The 19,884-nt window shown below is 36.9% G+C and overlaps 3 protein-coding genes across 4 annotated transcripts in view; 1 reads left to right on the top strand and 2 right to left on the bottom strand.

Annotated features, from left to right (window-relative positions):
• Positions 1 to 4,581, bottom strand: part of LOC136848816 (soluble guanylate cyclase 88E-like) — a 180,291-nt gene extending 175,710 nt beyond the window's left edge. The window contains 1 exon segment of the mRNA XM_067121542.1: positions 3,334 to 4,581. The gene's annotated coding sequence lies outside the window, so the exon portion shown is untranslated.
• LOC136848714 (cell division cycle-associated protein 7-like) overlaps positions 1 to 19,884 on the top strand; it is a 42,817-nt gene that overhangs the window by 5,965 nt on the left and 16,968 nt on the right.
• Positions 8,865 to 19,435, bottom strand: LOC136848626 (di-N-acetylchitobiase-like). Of its 2 annotated transcripts, none has more exons than XM_067121060.1 (8): positions 18,858 to 19,435; positions 17,238 to 17,563; positions 16,133 to 16,277; positions 15,220 to 15,428; positions 14,819 to 14,961; positions 13,961 to 14,090; positions 12,320 to 12,481; positions 8,865 to 10,157 (listed from the first exon to the last, which is right to left on the bottom strand). In XM_067121060.1, the coding sequence occupies exons 2-8, from the start codon at positions 17,475 to 17,477 to the stop codon at positions 9,975 to 9,977; spliced, it is 1,212 nt and encodes a 403-aa protein (XP_066977161.1). In that variant the 5' UTR covers positions 17,478 to 17,563; positions 18,858 to 19,435; the 3' UTR covers positions 8,865 to 9,974. The 2 variants fall into 2 exon arrangements, with proteins under 2 accessions (XP_066977161.1, XP_066977248.1); XM_067121147.1 differs by having other exon boundaries at positions 18,969 to 19,041.

The following is a 19,884-nucleotide window of genomic DNA, read 5'->3' as shown; positions in this document are numbered from 1 at the left end:
AGAAATCGTGCTAAAAATGACATACAAAAATTTGTCAAAAAGTTAAATTGCCAAAAAATGAAAATGTTAAGAAACGGAAATGTTATAAAAGAAAAATGTTGTAGAAGGAAAATTTGAAACAAGAAAAATTAAAAAATATATTAAAAAAGAAAATATTAAAAAAGGTAATGTTAAAAAAATGAAAATATAAAAAAAGTAAAATGCTGAAAAATAAAAACGTCCAAAAATGAAAATACTAAACTAATGAAATGTTACAAATCGTTAATATTAAAAAAATGAAAATATTAAAAAAGGGAAAAGTTAAGAGATATCAACGTTAAAGAATGAAGCGGCGAAAATATGCGGTGAACTGACTCTCTTCTCTCTCTCTCTCTCTCTCTCTCTCTCTCTCTCTCTCTCTCTCTCTCTCTCTCTCTCTCAGTCCGAGGGAGGGATAAACAATTATTTACATTCGGCGTTCTCCGCTAATCTTTTGGCCTGGCACATTCTCTTTGAGATGGCAGCCATCGGAATCTATTTTTTCTTTGGTATCTTTTGAGAATTATACATGTATATATATGTATATGAATATATATATACATATATGTATTTATGTGTATATATATGTATATATATATACAGTAAAGGACTACAAGTCGAAAGGCCTTGCAGCACTCCATTGTTTCTCTGTCCTTCTTGGATTTTGTCTTTTTATTTGTATATTCATCACGTTCCATGTTTTCGTGATTCAGTAGATACATACTGTATATATATATATATGCATATTTACACATATATATACATATACATATACATATACACACACATTTGCACATTCACAACACCTTCCCATTCTGTCAGTTACCTCCTTCAACATAATATGACTTCTGATCAACTACTGTAGTTTAGACCAGCAGACAAAACTCTACGGAATCCCCACGCCATGTTTCATCTCAATCCCCTTGATTTCCAACTCTCCTCGGTTACGCCTGAAATATATATTAAAACTTCACGAAGTTTACCTTCGAAGTTGACCCTACTAACTTCTCTCTCCTCACTCATATGAAGTTCAGTTTTCAAAACCTCGTCTGCTGGGACAGTTACTATGTATTCAGTTTAACATCAGCGCGAAATTGCGGACATTGGACTGAGCCGTTTGCAATTTTTGCTAGCTATTGTACTTGGACAGAGGCCGGCGGTTTCACAAAAGCTGCAATTTTGGCTTTCTTTGTTATCATGGTGAATTGTTGGTCGCCTGATAATGCAAATAAAATAGTCAATGCGTGAATGAAAGCCTGACTTTACTTGAGATATATATATATATATATATATATATATATATATATATATATATATATATATATATATATATATATATATATATATATACATATATATATACATGTATACATACACACACACACACACACACACACATATATATATATATATATATATATATATATATATATATATATATATATATATATATATATATATATATATATATACATTTATAAGATTGATATTAGCACAATTTTTACATAAAACATTTTTATAAATGCTCATAAAATTAAAAATTAAAAAAATCCTTTCCAAGGTGATTTCTAAAGGGACAAACCAACTTTAAGTCGTTCCTTTACAAAGAAAAATCTCTTTCGCATACTCTACGTGAAAACAGTAATAAAAAACAAAAGAAATGAAGAAGAAGAAGAAGAAGAAGAAGAAGAAGAAGAAGAAGAAGAAGAAGAAGAAGAAGAAGAAGAAGAAGAATGAGAGACGAATGATTACGCTTCGTTCGACCAACGCATCCGATAGAAGACGCCATCAAACACTCACAATAGAAGACGCCTTTGTTTACATTTGTGTTTCGGGCAGCGTAACGAACCGAGCGCATCCTTCTGTCGAGTTGCAATTACAAACCCAAACGCGTTTTATGATAATTGGAAACTGCTCTTCGCCGCGGGACTGTTGAGCCAATTATATATTTACCTCTTTAATTATTAGTGCGTTGATTTTTTTTATTGTTTTCTAATAACGGATCTCTCTTTTCTGTATTTCTTATTACCTTCTGTTACTTCTTTCAAATGAACACCACCATATTCTTCGGAAGCTCGAATTTCAATGGCGCCCTGTGGTTGGTTTGTTAAATATGAATAGGGTTCATCTTCTGAATAATAATAATAATAATAATAATAATAATAATAATAATAATAATAATAATAATAATAATAATAATAATAATAATAATAATAATAATAATAATAATAATAATAATAATAATAATAATAATAATTAAAGTAACATAGCTTTTATAATTGCTTAAATTCAAGGACTCAGCTTTACCATGAATTTTTTTAAAGACAGTCTTTAGATATCATTTTGTCAAAGGTTCGAGTTTCAAATTATCGGGTTTCAAAGCTCGAATTTTAAATGGTCGGGTTTCAAAGTTTGAATTTCAAGTTATCGGATTTCAAAGTTCAAATTTGAAGTTATCGGGTTTCAAAGTTCGAACTTGAAGTTATCGGGTTTCAAAGTTCGAATTTGAAGTTATCGGGTTTTCAGCTCGAATTTGAAATTATCTGGTTTCAAAGTTCGAATCTTATATAATTGAATTTTTTAAAGTCGAATTTTGAATGATCGGATTTTAAAGCTCGAATTTTAAAGTATCGGGTTTCAGAGTTCGAATTTTAAATCATCGGGCTTCAAAAAGGTTCGAATTTTAAATCACCGGGCTTCAAAAAGGTTCGAATTTTAAATCATCGGGCTTCAAAAAGGTTCAAATTTTAAATCATCGGGCTTCAAAAAGGTTCGAATTTTAAATCATCGGGCTTCAAAAAGGTTCGAATTTTAAATCACCGGGCTTCAAAAAAGTTCGAATTTTAAACGCGAGAAAGGTCCTAAGGACGTGACGCGGGACGGAAGCGCGAAATCGATGTCTCGGAATCTAGATGGTCACTTGTTGCTCCGCCTACCTGTTACATTAGGTCTCTTATCAGGAGGAAATGTCCTGCCACTTATTACATGTTTAGGCATCTGCGTGTATACATATGTACGTATGCGTATACATAATTTGGCAGCAGTCTTCGCAGTGACAAGCGTTTCCACGGCGTGAAGACATCGAGAAGTTAAGAAGGCAATTTTGGTTAATAAATACTGCGTATGTGTCTGGTAAAATGTGACTAGTACTCTACATAGATATGTATATATACTGCCTATGTATATATATATATATATATATATATGAATATATACACACACATTTATATATATATATATATATATATATATATATATATATATATATATATATATATATATATAAATGTTGAAGAAATACCTGCAGTTTCTTACCTTGGTTCAGCGTTGAGTAGAGAAAGCACAATTTCTTTATTCTTCTTCTTCTTCTTCTTCTTCTTCGTCGTCTTCTCCAGGAACTGGAATCCCGAAGATGTTTTAAAAAAAATAAATAGAGAATATTGGTTATCTTGGATATTTCTATTCCTCCGTCGCCGGAATATTATTATCGTTCGTCGAAGTCAGTTCGAAGGAATGGATGATATTAGTCCGCATCGGCTTCAACACTTATTCGACTTTGAGAAAAAGCTACGGAGGACCCCTTTTATAAATAAATAGTGATATATTTAGGTACGTTATTTTCCACGGCGATGACGCAACGCCTTGAACTTCCAAAAAAAAAAACACGTTTTTATTTTTATATATATATATATTTTTTATAATCCTGGTTCAGGTCAGGGTAGAACCTGTCACGAACAGGTCAGCTGCATTGCGCCACTCCATAATGTTTCACAGGTCGCATCGCACAGAGTCCAGATTAAAAAAAAGAGGGTGAGAGAGAGATAGAGAGAGAAATAGAGAGAGATAGAGAGGGACAGAGAAAATATCAGTTTAACTCGTCAATTATGAAAGAATTGGCGGTAATAACGACTTGAGGAGGAGGAGGAGGAGGAGGAGAAGGCCGGTCAGCAGGGTCCCAAGACCTCGGTTCCCGAAAGAAGCAGCATTCGAATCACGGGGGAAGAATAAGAAGAAGAAGAAGAAGAAGAAGAAGAAGAAGAAGGAGAAGAAGAGGAAGAAGAAGAAGAAGCAGAAGGCATATTGAAAAGAAGAAGAAGAAGAAGAAGACGACGACACTCCTTCCTTCCTTCCTTCGCTTCCCCTCTTCCTTGCTATAATAGCTTGTTAGCTACCTTAGTTCCTTCCTAGATTTTGCTTCCTTGCGTCCTATGGACGTATCTATGTCTGAGGACGTCCTCCACAGCGAAGCACAAAAGCCCTCTGCTTCGACACACTTCAGTAGCAGTAGCAGTAGTAGTAGTAGTAGTAGTCCCCTTTTCCGGAACGCCGCCCACCGAACTCTCTGTCTCTCTCTCTCTGTCTCCTCTTCCCTTCCGGAGACACACACGCAGTTTCTTCAGGAGCGCGATGATGGCACCACGAGATGACGAGGAGCACGTGCAATCTGCCTGCCCGTAGGTGCAATACTGAGGCTGCTGCTGCTGCTGCTGCCGCCCGCCGCTTCTGATGGTGGTGGCACTGGCTGCCGCTGCTGCCACAGCCACAGCCGCCTCTCTCTCTCGCCAGGGCCGGCCGGGGCCAGGACCAGGGCTGCCTGCCGCACGTTGACCGACACGGAATCCTGGACATCCCCTCCTCCCCGCGCCCCTCCCCCCCCCCCAACTGGCATTTGGGACAATATCCCGTCGTAGGACATGACGTGGTGGAGTGCGAGTAGGCACTCCGAGGGAGGGAGGAGGGAGGACGGAGGGAGAGAAGAAGAGTGAGAGAGGGGAATACGTCATGTCACAGTGACGAAGAAGAAGAAGAGGAAGAAGAAGAAGAAGAAGAAGAAGAAGAAGAAGAAGAAGAAGAAGAAAAAAGGGAGGAGGGAAATACGTCATGTCGCAATGACGAGGGGGAGGAAGGGAGAGATGATGGCGGAATAACCGAGAGACGTAGAATAAAAAGGAAGACATTCATCAGATTTGTATCTCGAATTCGTTTGCATCTCATCAAAGAGAAATGAATAAAAAAAAAAAAAAATAGGAATCAACGAGAAACGGAGAAAATCAGCAGCTTGATTAAAATATTACTTGACATACCAGCACCATAAAATAAATATTACGTTTTTTTTTTATTTCAGCACCGCAAGCAAGCACATTAATCATATCAGATATGTAATGGATCATAAGCAGAAACCAGATGATATTTTACTAACAAGCAGCCGGGTCAATAACTCTTGCGAGGGGTCACCACACAATCACTTGTGTATGTTGACAGATGAATATATACATATGAATTGATATACAAGGCATGACTGAAGCTATGGTACATACGGCTGAAATGCTGACGTTGTATATTTTATTTTTATTTCCCAACGAAATAGAATAATATGTACTCACTCATTTAGCAAATTTGTCCAACTCGGTGTGAAACGTAAAATATGCGTAAACCAATTGTCTGTTGTCAAATTTAAAGCGCTCTTTTGATTTGTTGATTTTTATAAATATTATTATTCCACTAATAAGCTTTTTTATCCTTTATAATATTTTTTTTTTATTTCCCAATTAAAAATAATATATATTCACTCATTTAACAAATTTGTCCAACTCGGTGCGAAATATATGTAAAGCAATTGTCATTTTATTGTTTTTTTTATTTTTAGAAATATTATTCCACTAATAAGCTTTTATCCTTTATAATACTTTTTTATTTCCCAATTATAAAAAATATATACCCACCCAACTTGCAAAGTTACTCAATTCGACGCTTATTTTGTCTCTCAATCTACCAGATGTAGCAATCTCCACTTTCCACGGTGACTGAGATAATTACATATTTGCACATTTCAGGTGGAAAAATTCCGGTAGATTTCATGTATCTCCTTCTAAAGACCAAAGCTTCAACCGATTGTCTTTTGTCATAGTTAAAGCTCTCTTTGTTGTTATCTTTATTAAAAAAACTATCCCACTCATATGCTTTTATGCTGCATTTAAAGAAACTCTTCACGATTCGGTGACAAATGTTCAAGTGTGAATTGAGGTTTCACCTGCTCGGCTCTGATCGTTTTCGCTTTCAAAAAAGTCGCAGACCTGCGGGCTGCGACGCCAGTTCCTTCTCTCGATCAGAAATCATAATGATGCTTTGCGATGACAAGGAAGGTTTGTAGATATAATAATAATAATAATAATAATAATAATAATAATAATAATAATAATAATAATAATAATAATAAACTCTCAAAGTCCCATAAATCCTTTCGTAAAGATAGATAGATAGATAGATAGATAGATAGGTAGAACAATAATAATAATAATAATAATAATAATAATAATAATAATAATAATAATAATAATAAAGAAAAAACTCGAAAGGCCCCATACATTCTTTCGAGAAGAAAGAAAGATAGATAGACAGATAGAGAGATAAAGAGATAGAGAGATAAGATAGACAGATAGCTTAGTCAGGATCACATCAGGGAACCCTCACTCACTCTCTCTCTCTCTCTCTCTCTCTCTCTCTCGTCGTGAAGAATTATCATTTCCCGCGCAACCGTTGTTATCATCGTCATCATAATCATCACATCACATCATCATCATCATCATCATTATCATAATCGTAATTATGAGCGTCACGCAGCAGTAGCAGTAGTTTCGTAATTGCTGTAATTATCGAGGGTATCATCAGAGTGCCATTGGGTATTGATAATGTCATTATTCCGAGAGCGGAGCTTCTCCTTGTGCCCATTAATATCGAGCGAGGAGGAGAAGAAGAAGAAGAAGAAGAAGAAGAAGAAGAAGAAGAAGATGAAGAAGAAGAAGAAGAAGAAGAAGATGAATACAGAGTCGAGATGTAAATATATACGACCATGGATGACTTAGTACGGCCTTTCCAGCCCATGGTGTTAAAGCCTGAAATCCATATTCCATTCCTAGTAGGACCTGTTACATATCCCATTCCTAGGACGACCTATTACATATTCTATTCCTGGTGCGACCTGCCCTTATATTTCTTTGACGCTCGTGCTTTCGATTTCCTTATTGTTATGATAAATCGATTTGAGAATTCGTGACAGGCAGCGAGAGGTCCCCTGAAATTTAAGTACAGAAGCTGATTTATCTTTCAGAATAGATAACGGTCTGAAAATACACACACACACACACACACACACACACACACACACACACATATATATATATATATATATATATATATATATATATATATATATATATATATATATATATATATAAATAAATCTACAGTATGTATATATATAAAGTATATATATATATTTTATATATATATTTATTTATAAATCTATATATATACACACATATATATATATATATATGTATGTATATATATTTATATTATAAAAATGGATCAGTATAAATGCATGTGTAATTATAAAATTTCAGTATAAATGCTTTTTAATATGATATTATTATTATTATTATTTATTATTATTATTATTATTATTATTATTACAGGTAAGTTACTAAGACAGCAAATTATTATTATTATTATTATTATTATTATTATTATTATTATTATTATTATTATTATTATTATTCAATTTAGATACGTGCCGTGTCCTGCTGTATAAAAAAATAAAAAAAAAAAAAAAGCCGAACCAATACATTATGAAAAAACTCCCACCAACAAAAAAAAAAAAAGTCGACCAATAACCAAATTGCCCATAACCTACTTTCATCTTCTTAACATCAAAAAAAAAAATAAAAGATATCAATTGCAACAAGACATCGCTTTGTCCCGCCATTATCATTGACTCCAGTTGTCATCCGGGTTTTTTTGGGGAAGCTTATTGACCTCTGTAATGCCATCCATGTCATCCATTCGCCGTGCGAAGTCGCCCTGAGCTCGTATAAATTGAAAGAAATCGTTACTTTCGAGGACCTTGAGTCGTTACTGATCTTCAGGAACTGATCTTCAGGAGAAACATTTCGATTGATTCGGCGTCTCTCTGATGCTTTGCTAGATGGCTAATAATAATAATAATAATAATAATAATAATAATAATAATAATAATAATAATAATAATAATAATAATAATAATAATACTTATTATAGTAGCACGAATCTTAAAATGAAATAACAAATCATTAGTTATGTACATATATTTAAAGATAAATCTGTACAGATTTATCTTTAAATATATGTATATATATATATATATATATATATATATATATATATATATATATATATATATATATATATATATATATATATATATATATATATATACATAACTGTGGATTTGTTTCTCCAATAATAATAATAATAAATTTGCTGTCTTAGTAAAGTTACCTGTAATAATAATAATAATAATAATAAAAAATAATAATGATAATGAAAATTTCCTGCGCTGCCCTCCTCTAGAAGCTGTAATCAGCTGGGGTGGGCGCCTTCTACCTAAAACTTTTCCCAAAATTAATTACGAAATGAGCCATGCAAGATGGAAACAGCCGATTAGATTCCTTAGAAACGGCGACCCCGACTAAGGATTAAGCTGCGAAGGAGAAGAAAATCAGTTATGCTCTTTGTATGGAATTTCAGTTCATAAAAGTTTATACCTAAGAGGACTGAATTTTTTTTTTTACCAATGGCAGTTGGTTGGTTCAGTCTGAGGTGGTCTTATGCCAGTATGGACTCTTGTCCAAAGGCAGGCATTCCATGATTGTGGTGAGGTGTTACAGAGAATTAGACGCCTGGTGTGGACTTCTGGACTTGATCTAATCAGCACAGTGCTAAGGCCAGATCGTGCTGAGTGTCTGAATGTCACGAGCAAAACGCCAGTCGCATAAATTGATCAATCAGTCATGTCTAATAAAATACCATTTGAGAAAACTATTTAATGATGGCACATTTACAATTTCTTAGTTACAAAAAGTAAAGATACACTGACTATAACAAATAATACTTGTGCGGAGCACATGCAAAATACTGTGTAATGGAAAATATTTCAGAAACCCGACGTACAAACAAATCTTCAAGAATCGTGACGTTGGCTACAAAATTTCATATTAATATGAAAGCTTCTATACAAGTGTTTGATCCATACAATGTAGAATACAGAATTCACGTGTAATATGATAACAACCTTAAATAATTCCATTAATGATGATTATGTTTGCCAACATGATAACGATCCTCTAATTCCCTTCATTAAAAATATAATTACAACTGCTGACATGTGGACAAAGGCTTGCAAACAAAAGGCTTCACTTTTTTTATTTGATTTTTTTTTTAGTGCAACCATAATATTTTCGTATTCGCTGAGACTGGGGTTTTCTTCTCTGCTTCTGGGTAAAAACAGTCTATCAACATCTCAGTTCTAAAGTGTTCTATTAACTTAAATTCATTCTCCTTAGTGATTATTATTAAATTCATTAGCATTTCTGTGTCTGCTTGCAATGCTTGTCATCCGATTTCTTTTAAATTTTCTACTTGAAGATTCGGTTTTTGATCTGACAACTTATTAGATGAGTAAATGATTATGATGGTTTGTGCTTCTGGTGCAGATTGCTAGAGAGAGTTCTCTCAGCTGTCTTTTTTGTCTTGTGGGCATCTTGCCTGGATTCCCAGCTGGTCTAAGTCTTCTACTACTCACTTTTTCAGGGATTTCCCGGGCCTTCCTATTGTTGCTCTTGGTGCTGCTTCCATATCTATAACTTTTTGTTGACTAACATTCCCCCTATCACTTCTCATCACATGTCCAAACCACCTATGTCCGTGAGATCTCAGTCTGTTTTCCATCCAGTGGACACCTCGCCTTTTGGCAACATTCTTATTTGTAATATAACCTTCTTACCACACGCTGGCTACAGTTCTTGCCAATTTGTAAACACGTATCTACATAACAATGAAAAATGGAAAGACTCTTCAGATCACAGAATTGGGGCACTACTGCAAGAACCTCAACAGCTGAAAATGCCAGTGTCAGTCACTTAAGGCAGGAGTCCCCACATCTGGCTCTGCTGTTCTACAGCCGTTGAAGAGTCAGAGTAGTCTAAGAAGTTAGCTGTCCACATCCCAACTCCTCGAAGTCCCGATGCCACGGCTAAGACGTACTTGTAAACTAGGCTTCTGGCGTCGTCGTATCTCATCTGGCGATACTGGCTAGATTCATCCTGAAAAATAAAGATACAACACATTTTCTCAATTATGACAAGGAAATTGAGATAAGAAATAAATTGAAAAGGTAAAACTGAAGACATGAAATCAAGGTGTATGGCCATTGAAGGTTGATCAGAGAACTTGTTCCTATTTCTTGCTCTTGGCATAAGGAAGTACGATACACTGAGAAAGTACTTTTCAGCATGTTCAAGCTAGTGCCAGAACATCCTAGATAATACTTTGACACTTGTGAATGAGATACATAAGGAGAACTCGGGTCACATTCACAGAATACCTTAGCTAATCTACTCAAAGCCTATGCTACACTATCTGCAGTAAGGTTGAAAAGAGGGTCTTGTCTTGATAGCAATGTGTGAACATTAAAAAGCAAATCATACCCTGAAAACTCCATTGATTGGGAGATGACCTACTTTTCTGGGAGCTCAAGAAAGAATATCCTGACCTACACTTCTGGGAGTTCAAGAAAGAAGATCCTGACCTACACTTCTGGGAGCTCAAGAAAGAATATCCTGACCTACACTTCTGGGAGTTCAAGAAAGAATATCCTGACCTACACTTCTGGGAGTTCAAGAAAGAATATCCTGACCTACACTACTGGGAGTTCAAGAAAGAATATCTTGACCTACACTTCTGGGAGCTCAAGAAAGAATATCCTGACCTACACTTCTGCAAGTTCAAGAAAGAATATCCTGACCTACACTTCTGGGAGTTCAAGAAAGAATATCCTGACCTACACTACTGGGAGTTCAAGAAAGAATATCTTGACCTACACTTCTGGGAGTTCAAGAAAGAATATCCTGACCTACACTTCTGGAAGTTCAGGAAATAATATCCTGACCTACACTTCTGGGAGTTCAAGAAAGAATATCCAAGAGTTCTACACGTGATTTCTAACATGCTGGACTAAGAACTTTGTGAACCGTGTACAAAAAAAAAAAAAAAAAAACATACCAACTGCTAGAGCTTTCTTTGTGACTGAAAAAGAGTTGGACCTGAATGGCTTATAGCTCGAAATGAATTGAACCAATACATTCTACGAAAGTGGAAACTGATGATACTCTGGTCCATGTGAGGTCTCGAGATCCTACCCGAGGACATGGTTACATGGTCACCACCTGGCTTCTGGAACCAAACAAGTCGCACAAGATGAATTCATGACCCCAGATAGCAGAACTGGTACTCCTGTCAACTAGGTCGGGACAGTATGGCAACACTAACAAATGCCCCAATTTACTTGGCGTACAAGGTTGAAATACTTTCAGGGCGTCAAGTAGAATATAATTTAAATTAAGTGTGACCCTTCATTATGATCTTAAGTGAGTATACATGCAAATTAATGGAACACTTAATGAACACAAACCCAAGAGAGCCAAAGCTTGAATATCAAGTAGCTGAGAACTGCTTTTTGTCTAATCATTTCCAGCCTCATACCTCATAGCCTCATCAAAGTAGGTCTGGGTTTTTCACTGGAGTACATCTGACAGTATCACATGCTGTTCTCCCCGGGGTGGTGCGAAGGGCATGTCCAAACCATCTCATTCTCCCCTTTATCTTTATCTCATCTACATTTGGAAGTATTGTAATTTCCTGGTCTGATTCCTAACATTCTTCTACAAGCTTTATTCGCAGATCGATGAAACTTAAATGAAATTTCACTGTCATACCATGATTCGCATCGAATTAAATTGAATATGGAATTTTGGCCAAAGGCCAAGCACTGGGACCTATGAGGTCATTCAGCACTGAAGCGGAAATTGACAGTAAAAAGTTCGAACGGTGTAACAGGAGGAAAACCTCAAAGCAGTTGCACAATGAATCAATTGTTAGGAGAGGGTTGAGAGAAGATGGAAGAAAGAGAATATGAAAGGAGGCACAGCGGTAAAAGGAATGAAAGGGGTTACAGCTAGGGGCCGAAGGTACGCTATAAAGAACCTTAAGTAATTGCCTATAGTGTACCGCATGAGGTGCACTGACGACACTAACCCCTTACAGGGCATACCATGATTCACGTCTATATAGCAATGCAGATCATACAAGACTAATGCATATTCCAGCAAGCACAATAAGCATTTTATATAAACCATTTTTGTAAACATTCCGCATAAAGCCATACTGTGAGATTTCTAGGCAGTCCTGGAACCACAGCTTCACCCACCTTGAACGAATAGTAAGGAGTCAACGTGTTCTTATCCCAGTGGTACTCCGCTTGGTACTTCTTCCTCGTCGCAATCATGTAGCTGTAAGGGTACTCCTTCCCGGCAGCATCACTACAATTGGCTCCTCTAAAGGGTACCTCTTTTATCAAGCATGTTCCATCCTGGATGCAAAGAATTAAAAAAAGAATGACGTCAGATCAAAGTGAAATTATGATCAGTTCTTCAGGTCAGTGCAAGGAAATGCACAGTACAGTAAGATTTATTTAAGGATATGGGGTATATTAGATGTTCAAGTGTAGTCTGCATTAAAGAGTCTCTTCTACTTATCCCATCTTGCCACTTGTTAGAGGGCCAGACCAGTGAAGCATCTGATAAAGAAGGTTAAATAATGACTCATTAGCATATCCTACCATCCCCTGGAAGGCAATAATGCGAAGTAAGACTAGTGTGAGGATGCTCAAAGACTTCAAAGTTTTTAAGTCAGTCATACTGAAAACTACATTTGACAGTCTCAGTACTGAAGTCAAACTTTGTTTAGTTAGAAGTTCAATTTAAAGGTGAGAAGCCTGTGCAGAAATTGAGTACTGATAGAAAAGTCTGAAATTAATGCTTTAAACCTCTCAACATGAACAGATTCCCAGTTGTTGCTGTATCTAGTGGGCTTTCACAGACTGAAAGAAACTACTTCTTTAAGACAGCCCTTTTCCTGGGTCTGCATAGTGACAGTGCCAAAACTTTAGTATTGTCCACTTGGTCATTAGCCCTCTGACAGTATACTCTGCAGGAAAATGTACTGTATGTAAGGAGAGTGAAAATGGTTGTCAGTGGATCAACATGTAAGCTCTTTTAGCCAGAAATTTTACAAGTGTGTTCAAGCAGAAAAATGCCACAAGAATAGGAAAAGCAGTTACTTCAGCTTTTGGGGGGAATTGCATACTGGTAATCACCTTTAACTTAAAAAAATACAGGGCATAATCACCTTTAATTATGTAAAAAAACATGAAGTTCCCTTAAAAACAACCAAGACTCCTTAAATTTCGTGTGGAATGGACCTACACAGTTTGAATTCTCAGCGGGATCTTTCTGAGATTCAGAAGAGTAACTGAAAACTGAGAGGGCCCTCTTATAGAATATTTCTTTCTTATACTGGAAATCACCTTAAACTTTGCATCCGTAAAGAAGATAAAGGGAAAACTGGCTGAAATCTGAGACGCCAAGTGTTCATATATAGGGTTACTTTCAAGCACTGTACTGTGTTACCTCCCTGACATTGCCAGTATTATTTCACCATAACTTGATACTGGAGTTTTTGTGCTGTCCTGTGCTGTGCTGTTAAGTCTCTTTAATATGCCTAATAGGAAAATCATACTAGAATCTATCTCAAATTTACTGGTCCCGAGATATTTTCTGTCTTTTGTCTGTGTTTTAGCATTCATTCCAATGGAGCTGGTACCGAGCACAGCGCTCATGGGTCTGGTTGTGATATTAAGAGTTAAAATTGACAAAACTGTCAGACCAGATGAGTGGAAACACCACTGCCACATTCTTCTCTCCACGAATTCATCAAACTGATAGACAGTTTAATTCCTATCATTAATCATCCCTGTGACACTTCATGATACATATACCAATCAACTCACCTCCAGCAGTTCCAGACATGGGTAGTCGTAGCCATACCAAGGTACCCCAAGAATCAGCTTCTCGGGAGGGATTCCGAGGTCCAAGTAAGATTTGATGCCTGCAGAAGTCTTGTAGACGCCGGAGTTCGGTCTGAAATGTCAACAAAGACTCGTGACTTACTTTCACTGCCGTAGGGCTACTCTGGTACAAATACAAACTTTAGGCCAAAGGCCGAGCGCTGCGACCTATGAGGTCATTCAGCGCTGAAAATAATGTTGAAACAATTGTTAGGAGAGGGTGGACAGATAGACGAAAGAAAGAGAAAATGAACGGAGGAACACTAAAAGGAATGAAAGGGGGTTGCAGCTAGGGATCGAAGGGACGCTGCAATGAACCTTAAATAAAGCCTACAGTGCACTGCATGAGGTACACTGACAACACTGGCCCACATACCTTCGACTCTTAGCTGCAACCCCTTTCATTCCTTTCACTATACCTCTGTTCATTTTCTCTTTCTTCCATTTCACTTTCCTCAACCCTCTCCTATCAATTGTTTCAGCATTATTTTCAAAGCTGAATGACCCCATAGGTCACAGCGCTTGTACCCATCAGCAACCATTAAACTGGTTTAAAATGACTTCACTTCTACAATCAAGATTAAACGCAAAAATGTTTTTTTCTAGTTTTGAGCATAAATCAACTCGTACTAATGAAATCATGGTAATTATTACCATCATTAAATCTGATGATGATACACGCATGACAAAACTGCAGAATGATTCGAGGTCTTGTTGTTGTTTTTGACCGAGCTGGCCTCATGCCAGCACGGGCTCTTGCTCATAGAACAGCCAGTAGCTGAGTTCCTCGAGGTCTCTTACCTAGCACTGCAGGGCTGGTCGAAAATTTGGCTCTGTTCGTCGTAGGCCATAATGAAGAGAAGGTCTGAATAGTTGCCGATCTCCTTGTAGTCGTAGAAACGACCGTCTACACCTCCAGCATTCCAGGCTACGTCAAACGATACCTGTGGACATCGAAAAATCTCTAATCAAGAGCTGACTGATTTGATGGGAAGAAGAATCGAAGACTCGATTTGATTCAAGACCTGACTGATTTGATGGAGAGAAGAATCGTTATTCAAGACTTGACTGATCTGATGGGAAGAAGAATAACTATTCAAGACTTGACTGATTTGACGATGCCTCTTACAAACATCTGGGACTTAGATACACCTGTGAACTATCTTCAAGACACCTCCGTGAGACCTGGTGCTTCTTCTTACCTGTGATCCTGGAAGAACCTGGTGAAAAACTTCTGCAGTTTCTTTAACCAAGGAGGTCAGTCCCTCTTGCTCAGAGGATCCATTTTCAATGGCGTCTTCGTAATCAATGTTGATTCCGTCCATGAACTTGAGAGCAACGTCGCTTGCTTGCAATTTGACCCAGTCTGACCTGGCTTCCGGGTTAGGCAGGTCGCTAGTGGGTATGTCACCTGAGGAATGGCATAGTGCATTAACTTAAAAAAGGAAAAAAAAAAAACAGGCTGTATAAATGGTCGTCAATAGAATGCAGGATTCATCTTGTGGTAACTTTCATGTTTTTTTAGAAAATGCACAATACAAAATTCAGAGGCTTTAAACCACGTCAACCTTAACAGCCAGTAGTTCTGTTGTCAAAATAAACAAGAGCACAAAAAATGACGAAATAATATAATTACCTATAGAATTCAAAGTATTATTTTGAAATTTAAGCCAACTCAGAGGGTATGTTTAAATTAACCAGAATATCATGTTATTATTATTATTATTATTATTATTATTATTATTATTATTATTATTATTATTATTATTATTATTATTATTAGGAAGATGAACCCTATTCATATGGAACAAGCCCACCACGGGGGCCACGTGACTTGAAATTCAAGCTTACAACGATTATGGCGTTCATTAGAAAGAAGTAACAGAAGGTAACAGGAAATAAAGAAAGAAAAGATAAAATAACTCGACAAATTAATAAATGAATAGATAAAAATGTAAGTAAAACATTAAAATGCAAGGAGAATTCCTTTAGGGTACCAATGCATAGCATCTACGCCTGAAATTTTGTGGTATACTTAGTCGAAAAACTTTTTAAAAAAGAATCAGTCGGAATGGTAATAACTCGGTGCCCTTTATGATGCTCTCACAGCCTCACCTAATTTGACCACCTTGACCCCATTTCGGTGGGCGTGGCAGACGAGGTCAGCTTCGTAAAACCCAGCCAGTGCGACCGTCGTCAGTCTCGTCCAGTCGAATTTGGACCAGATGTTAATGTCACACTTGAGGACGAAGGCGAACACCTGTAGGAGGTCATATCAAGAGGTCATATCAGGTCATTTCTGAGACGTTAATTCTGTTATTTCGCTTAGACGGAAATCCTTGCAGGGGGTTAGTGCCGTCAGTGCACCTCATGCGGTGCACTGTAGGTATTACTTAAGGGTCTTTGCAGCGTCTCTTCCTTGGGCCCTTACAGCTGTTGCAACCCCTTTCATTCCTTTCACTGCACCTCCGTTCATATTCCCTTTCTTCCATCTTACTTAACTTAGCCCTCTCCTGAAATTGATTCGTAGTGCAACTGCTTTGAGATTTTCCTCCTGTTATACCTTTTAAATCTTTTCACTGTCAATTTCCGTTTCAGCACTGAATGACCTCATAGGTCCCAGCGCTTGGCCTTTGGCCTAAATTCTGTATTCTGTTCTATTCTTAAACCTAAATAGTTCATTCCAGCTAATGACCGAACGTATTTCTAAGACTATTTTCACAGCACACCTAATCGAGTCATTTCATTTAAACTGAGACAGTGAATGTCCACTCATAATCAAAGCTATTTCTTTTAAGAAATTAACCACTGCAAATATTAACTGGTAATGTGGATTTCCGCAAGTAATCGCAGTTATTTCTGATACATTAATCACTGCATATGCACCTAATTCACTCATTTCATTTGAACTAAGGTCATTTTCATTTTATGTTCACCTGGGTGCAAGAACTCACCAAATTCCCAATTTAAAAAAATTACTAAATGTTTTGGTTTGAAATATTTTGCTTTTTCCACCAACCCACATAATGAATAAAAAGTCAATTATAATAGCATTAATAACAAATTACAATACTACTGGCAGTTATCTCGCTGAGGTCTAAGTCTAGGCTCCTACACAAGGCCTCCCATTCACCTTTTCATTTTTCATCTCAGTTTCTGAACCGCTAATAGGCGCAAGGACCCATGTAGGCCTAACCTAGAACAGCAACGTCAACTTTACCTCTTTTCTCTCTGACTTCCTCAAGTACTCCTTGACGTGGGACGCAGAAGCATTCCTCCTCCTTGCCTCCTCCAGCGGCAGGCACAGGAGTTCGTCCTCGCAGGGACAGCTAACGGAGGCGTCTGAATCCCCCTTCAGAAAGTTGTCACCTGAAAGAGGTTTCTGTAGCAGCTTCCCTGAGATTGCTGCAGTCTGGAAAGCCAGGATCCAGAGGACTGATAGAAGTTGGTTCCATTCCATTTCTGTGATTCTGTTCTGCCCCTTTTTCAGCCTAGAGTTGTACCCAGCTTTGCATTTCCCTTTGACGAATCAAACTGCAGTTCGCCCTTGAAAGTAAAGTTACATGAAATTTACTCCTTAAATCCACTAGACCTATGTTAATACAACGACTAGACTCCACTTAGTTCTTGAAATCTCGATTCCATTAAGTTTATGGATATGTTTTTCCACTATAAGCATTTTCAGTGGAAAAAGTTCCCAACATGTCAAGGAATCGGGAATTCATTGTTTGCTGGACGTTGTATTTACATATTCGTGACGATATAAGAATCCTGACAAGTCTTAAAATAATCAAAATAATTATTGGCATATTAGTAATTAGAGGGTACCCCAGCAGCCAAGAGTTCGTTCACTATAGATCTGATCTACAAGCTAGCTTATCTTACACGAATATCTCGTACAGGAAGAACGTCGATTAAAACCAAAATGGGAATTGTGTTAAAACTCTTCATAAGTAGTCTTGGACTGCTAACGGAAGAATATTGACGCATATGTGGCACTGATACGAAGGAATAACGATTATAAAATCATTTCTGTCCAAAGACGTTACGGCCTACAAAAACAGGACGTAGAAATTACTAATGCAGAGTTGATGCTATATGGTCAGCTCAGAAATGTAAACAAACCACAACGGACAACATATACGCCTGCTAAATGCTGTTCTGAATAGAGCCTTTTTTCACCTGCTCATTTTAGTTTGAATTTACTGGCAAAAACAACTTTTACTGGTATACCAGATTGAAAGTTATTGGTACGGTTACCAATTCGTGGTAATTCAAGCCTCCAGATAAGCGCTGAATGACTGAAAATACCCGCTTAATAGCCAAAATTTCATGTTTCATTCATTCGCAACTCGAGAAAATGTGTTTGAATGGCATACACGTAGCTGATTCACAGGAAGATGAAACCCGGCTAATATAGAATTTCTATTTAAAGTCAGATTGCTATGCTAGACACTGAGCAAGAGAGGATGAAAGATTCATATAAAAGTGTTGGGCCACAGGAAATCTACACTATATTAAAACAAACACACAAACAGGCTGATGTGATCATGCATGGAGCCGTTTCAAAGACGCGTTTTTATCACTACTACTACAAGTTGCAACCAAATACCATCAACTGACAAACGGGGAAAATTGTTGCCACGGTAACATTTTAACAAGTATCATCAAAGATGAGTTAGTTTCAGCCTTTATAATATTGCTTTCTCATCTAGAGGTAGAAATTAGCGTCATTAAAAGCCATATTAAAGCCACGATCACCAATTCACATTTCACCTGCCTAAGTCTCAGTATCACAATTACTGCCACCAAATTACGTACTGTTGCAATTTTTACTCACCTAAACCGATAGACTGCAAGTTGTCACTAGTGATAAATTGTACATTCGTTTATTACCACATAATTTATAGACGTTATTAATATCACAAACGTAACGTTAAGTTAAGCTCACTGGTTGAGTGATAAGTTTTATCACTACTAGGCGGCCACAAACATCCTTTGCAGTTGCCATCGATTACGTTACGCCGCTGGCTGACGTAAGATGTCCACGTCTATCTATTATTCTACTCGAAAATCTCATATTTTAGTGATTTATCATTTGTAAATTGTTCCGCTGAACATCACTGCAGCGCTACTGTCGTTAATTAATTTCATTCTAAAAGTAGGCGAATAATGGAATACACTTCAAAACAAAATATACTCTTGATTCGCATACTTGTTGCAGCATTTGGTCTAAGTAGAAGTGATTGTGATTAGATTCCTGTCATTCGACGATGTATTTTACATATTTATATCCTTTCTTAAACCAAATATAACCACTGGACAAAATGTACTTATACGGCGTTTTTAAAGTATGAAATACAATACATAGCAACATGACAATGGTCGATGACCTACGTGCCATATACGCATTTGTCACATTCACGTGATTAAGTACACATACTGCAGAGTGATGGCGAGGAACACCATGTTGCAACTAATAATATCTTATGTAGACATTGTGATTCCGGGGAACAATCGCTGTAGTTTTAACTTAATCATTTTTTACTAGGAATCATCGGGACAAGCCTTGAAGGACAAACTTGAAAAACCGGTTTCTACCTCATAAAATTCCTGCATAAAAAAAATATATATTTACGATATATATACATAGGCCTATAATCTACAGTTCCAAGCTCTGGCATACTATAATAGCTTTCTCCTCCCAAGGTTCTTTAGCTCGTGATTGACCTAAATATAGACTTGGGTTTGAAGTGAGTTTATTAATTTCTTGCGCACTTGTGCACGTTGTGTCAAGAAGTGACAATATTGTTTTTACTTTTCATGCGTCTTCTCCCCTCATTTCTTACTTAGCCGTCAAACTTGTT

The sequence above is a fragment of the Macrobrachium rosenbergii genome, chromosome 1, assembly GCF_040412425.1.
Source record: "Macrobrachium rosenbergii isolate ZJJX-2024 chromosome 1, ASM4041242v1, whole genome shotgun sequence".
Lineage (NCBI taxonomy): Eukaryota > Metazoa > Arthropoda > Malacostraca > Decapoda > Palaemonidae > Macrobrachium > Macrobrachium rosenbergii.
This window is presented reverse-complemented; position numbering and strand designations above follow the sequence as displayed.

Bases quoted from the DNA above. Each gene is read 5' to 3' on its own strand.
- LOC136848626 (XM_067121060.1), bottom strand. From the start codon at position 17,477: ATGGAATGGAACCAACTTCTATCAGTCCTCTGGATCCTGGCTTTCCAG. The intron at 15,429-16,132 runs GTGAGGCTGTGA...GCCATTCCTCAG, and splicing joins GGTCAAGGTGGTCAAATTAG to GTGACATACCCACTAGCGAC. The intron at 12,482-13,960 runs GTGAGTTGATTG...CTTTGCATCCAG, and splicing joins CATGTCTGGAACTGCTGGAG to GATGGAACATGCTTGATAAA.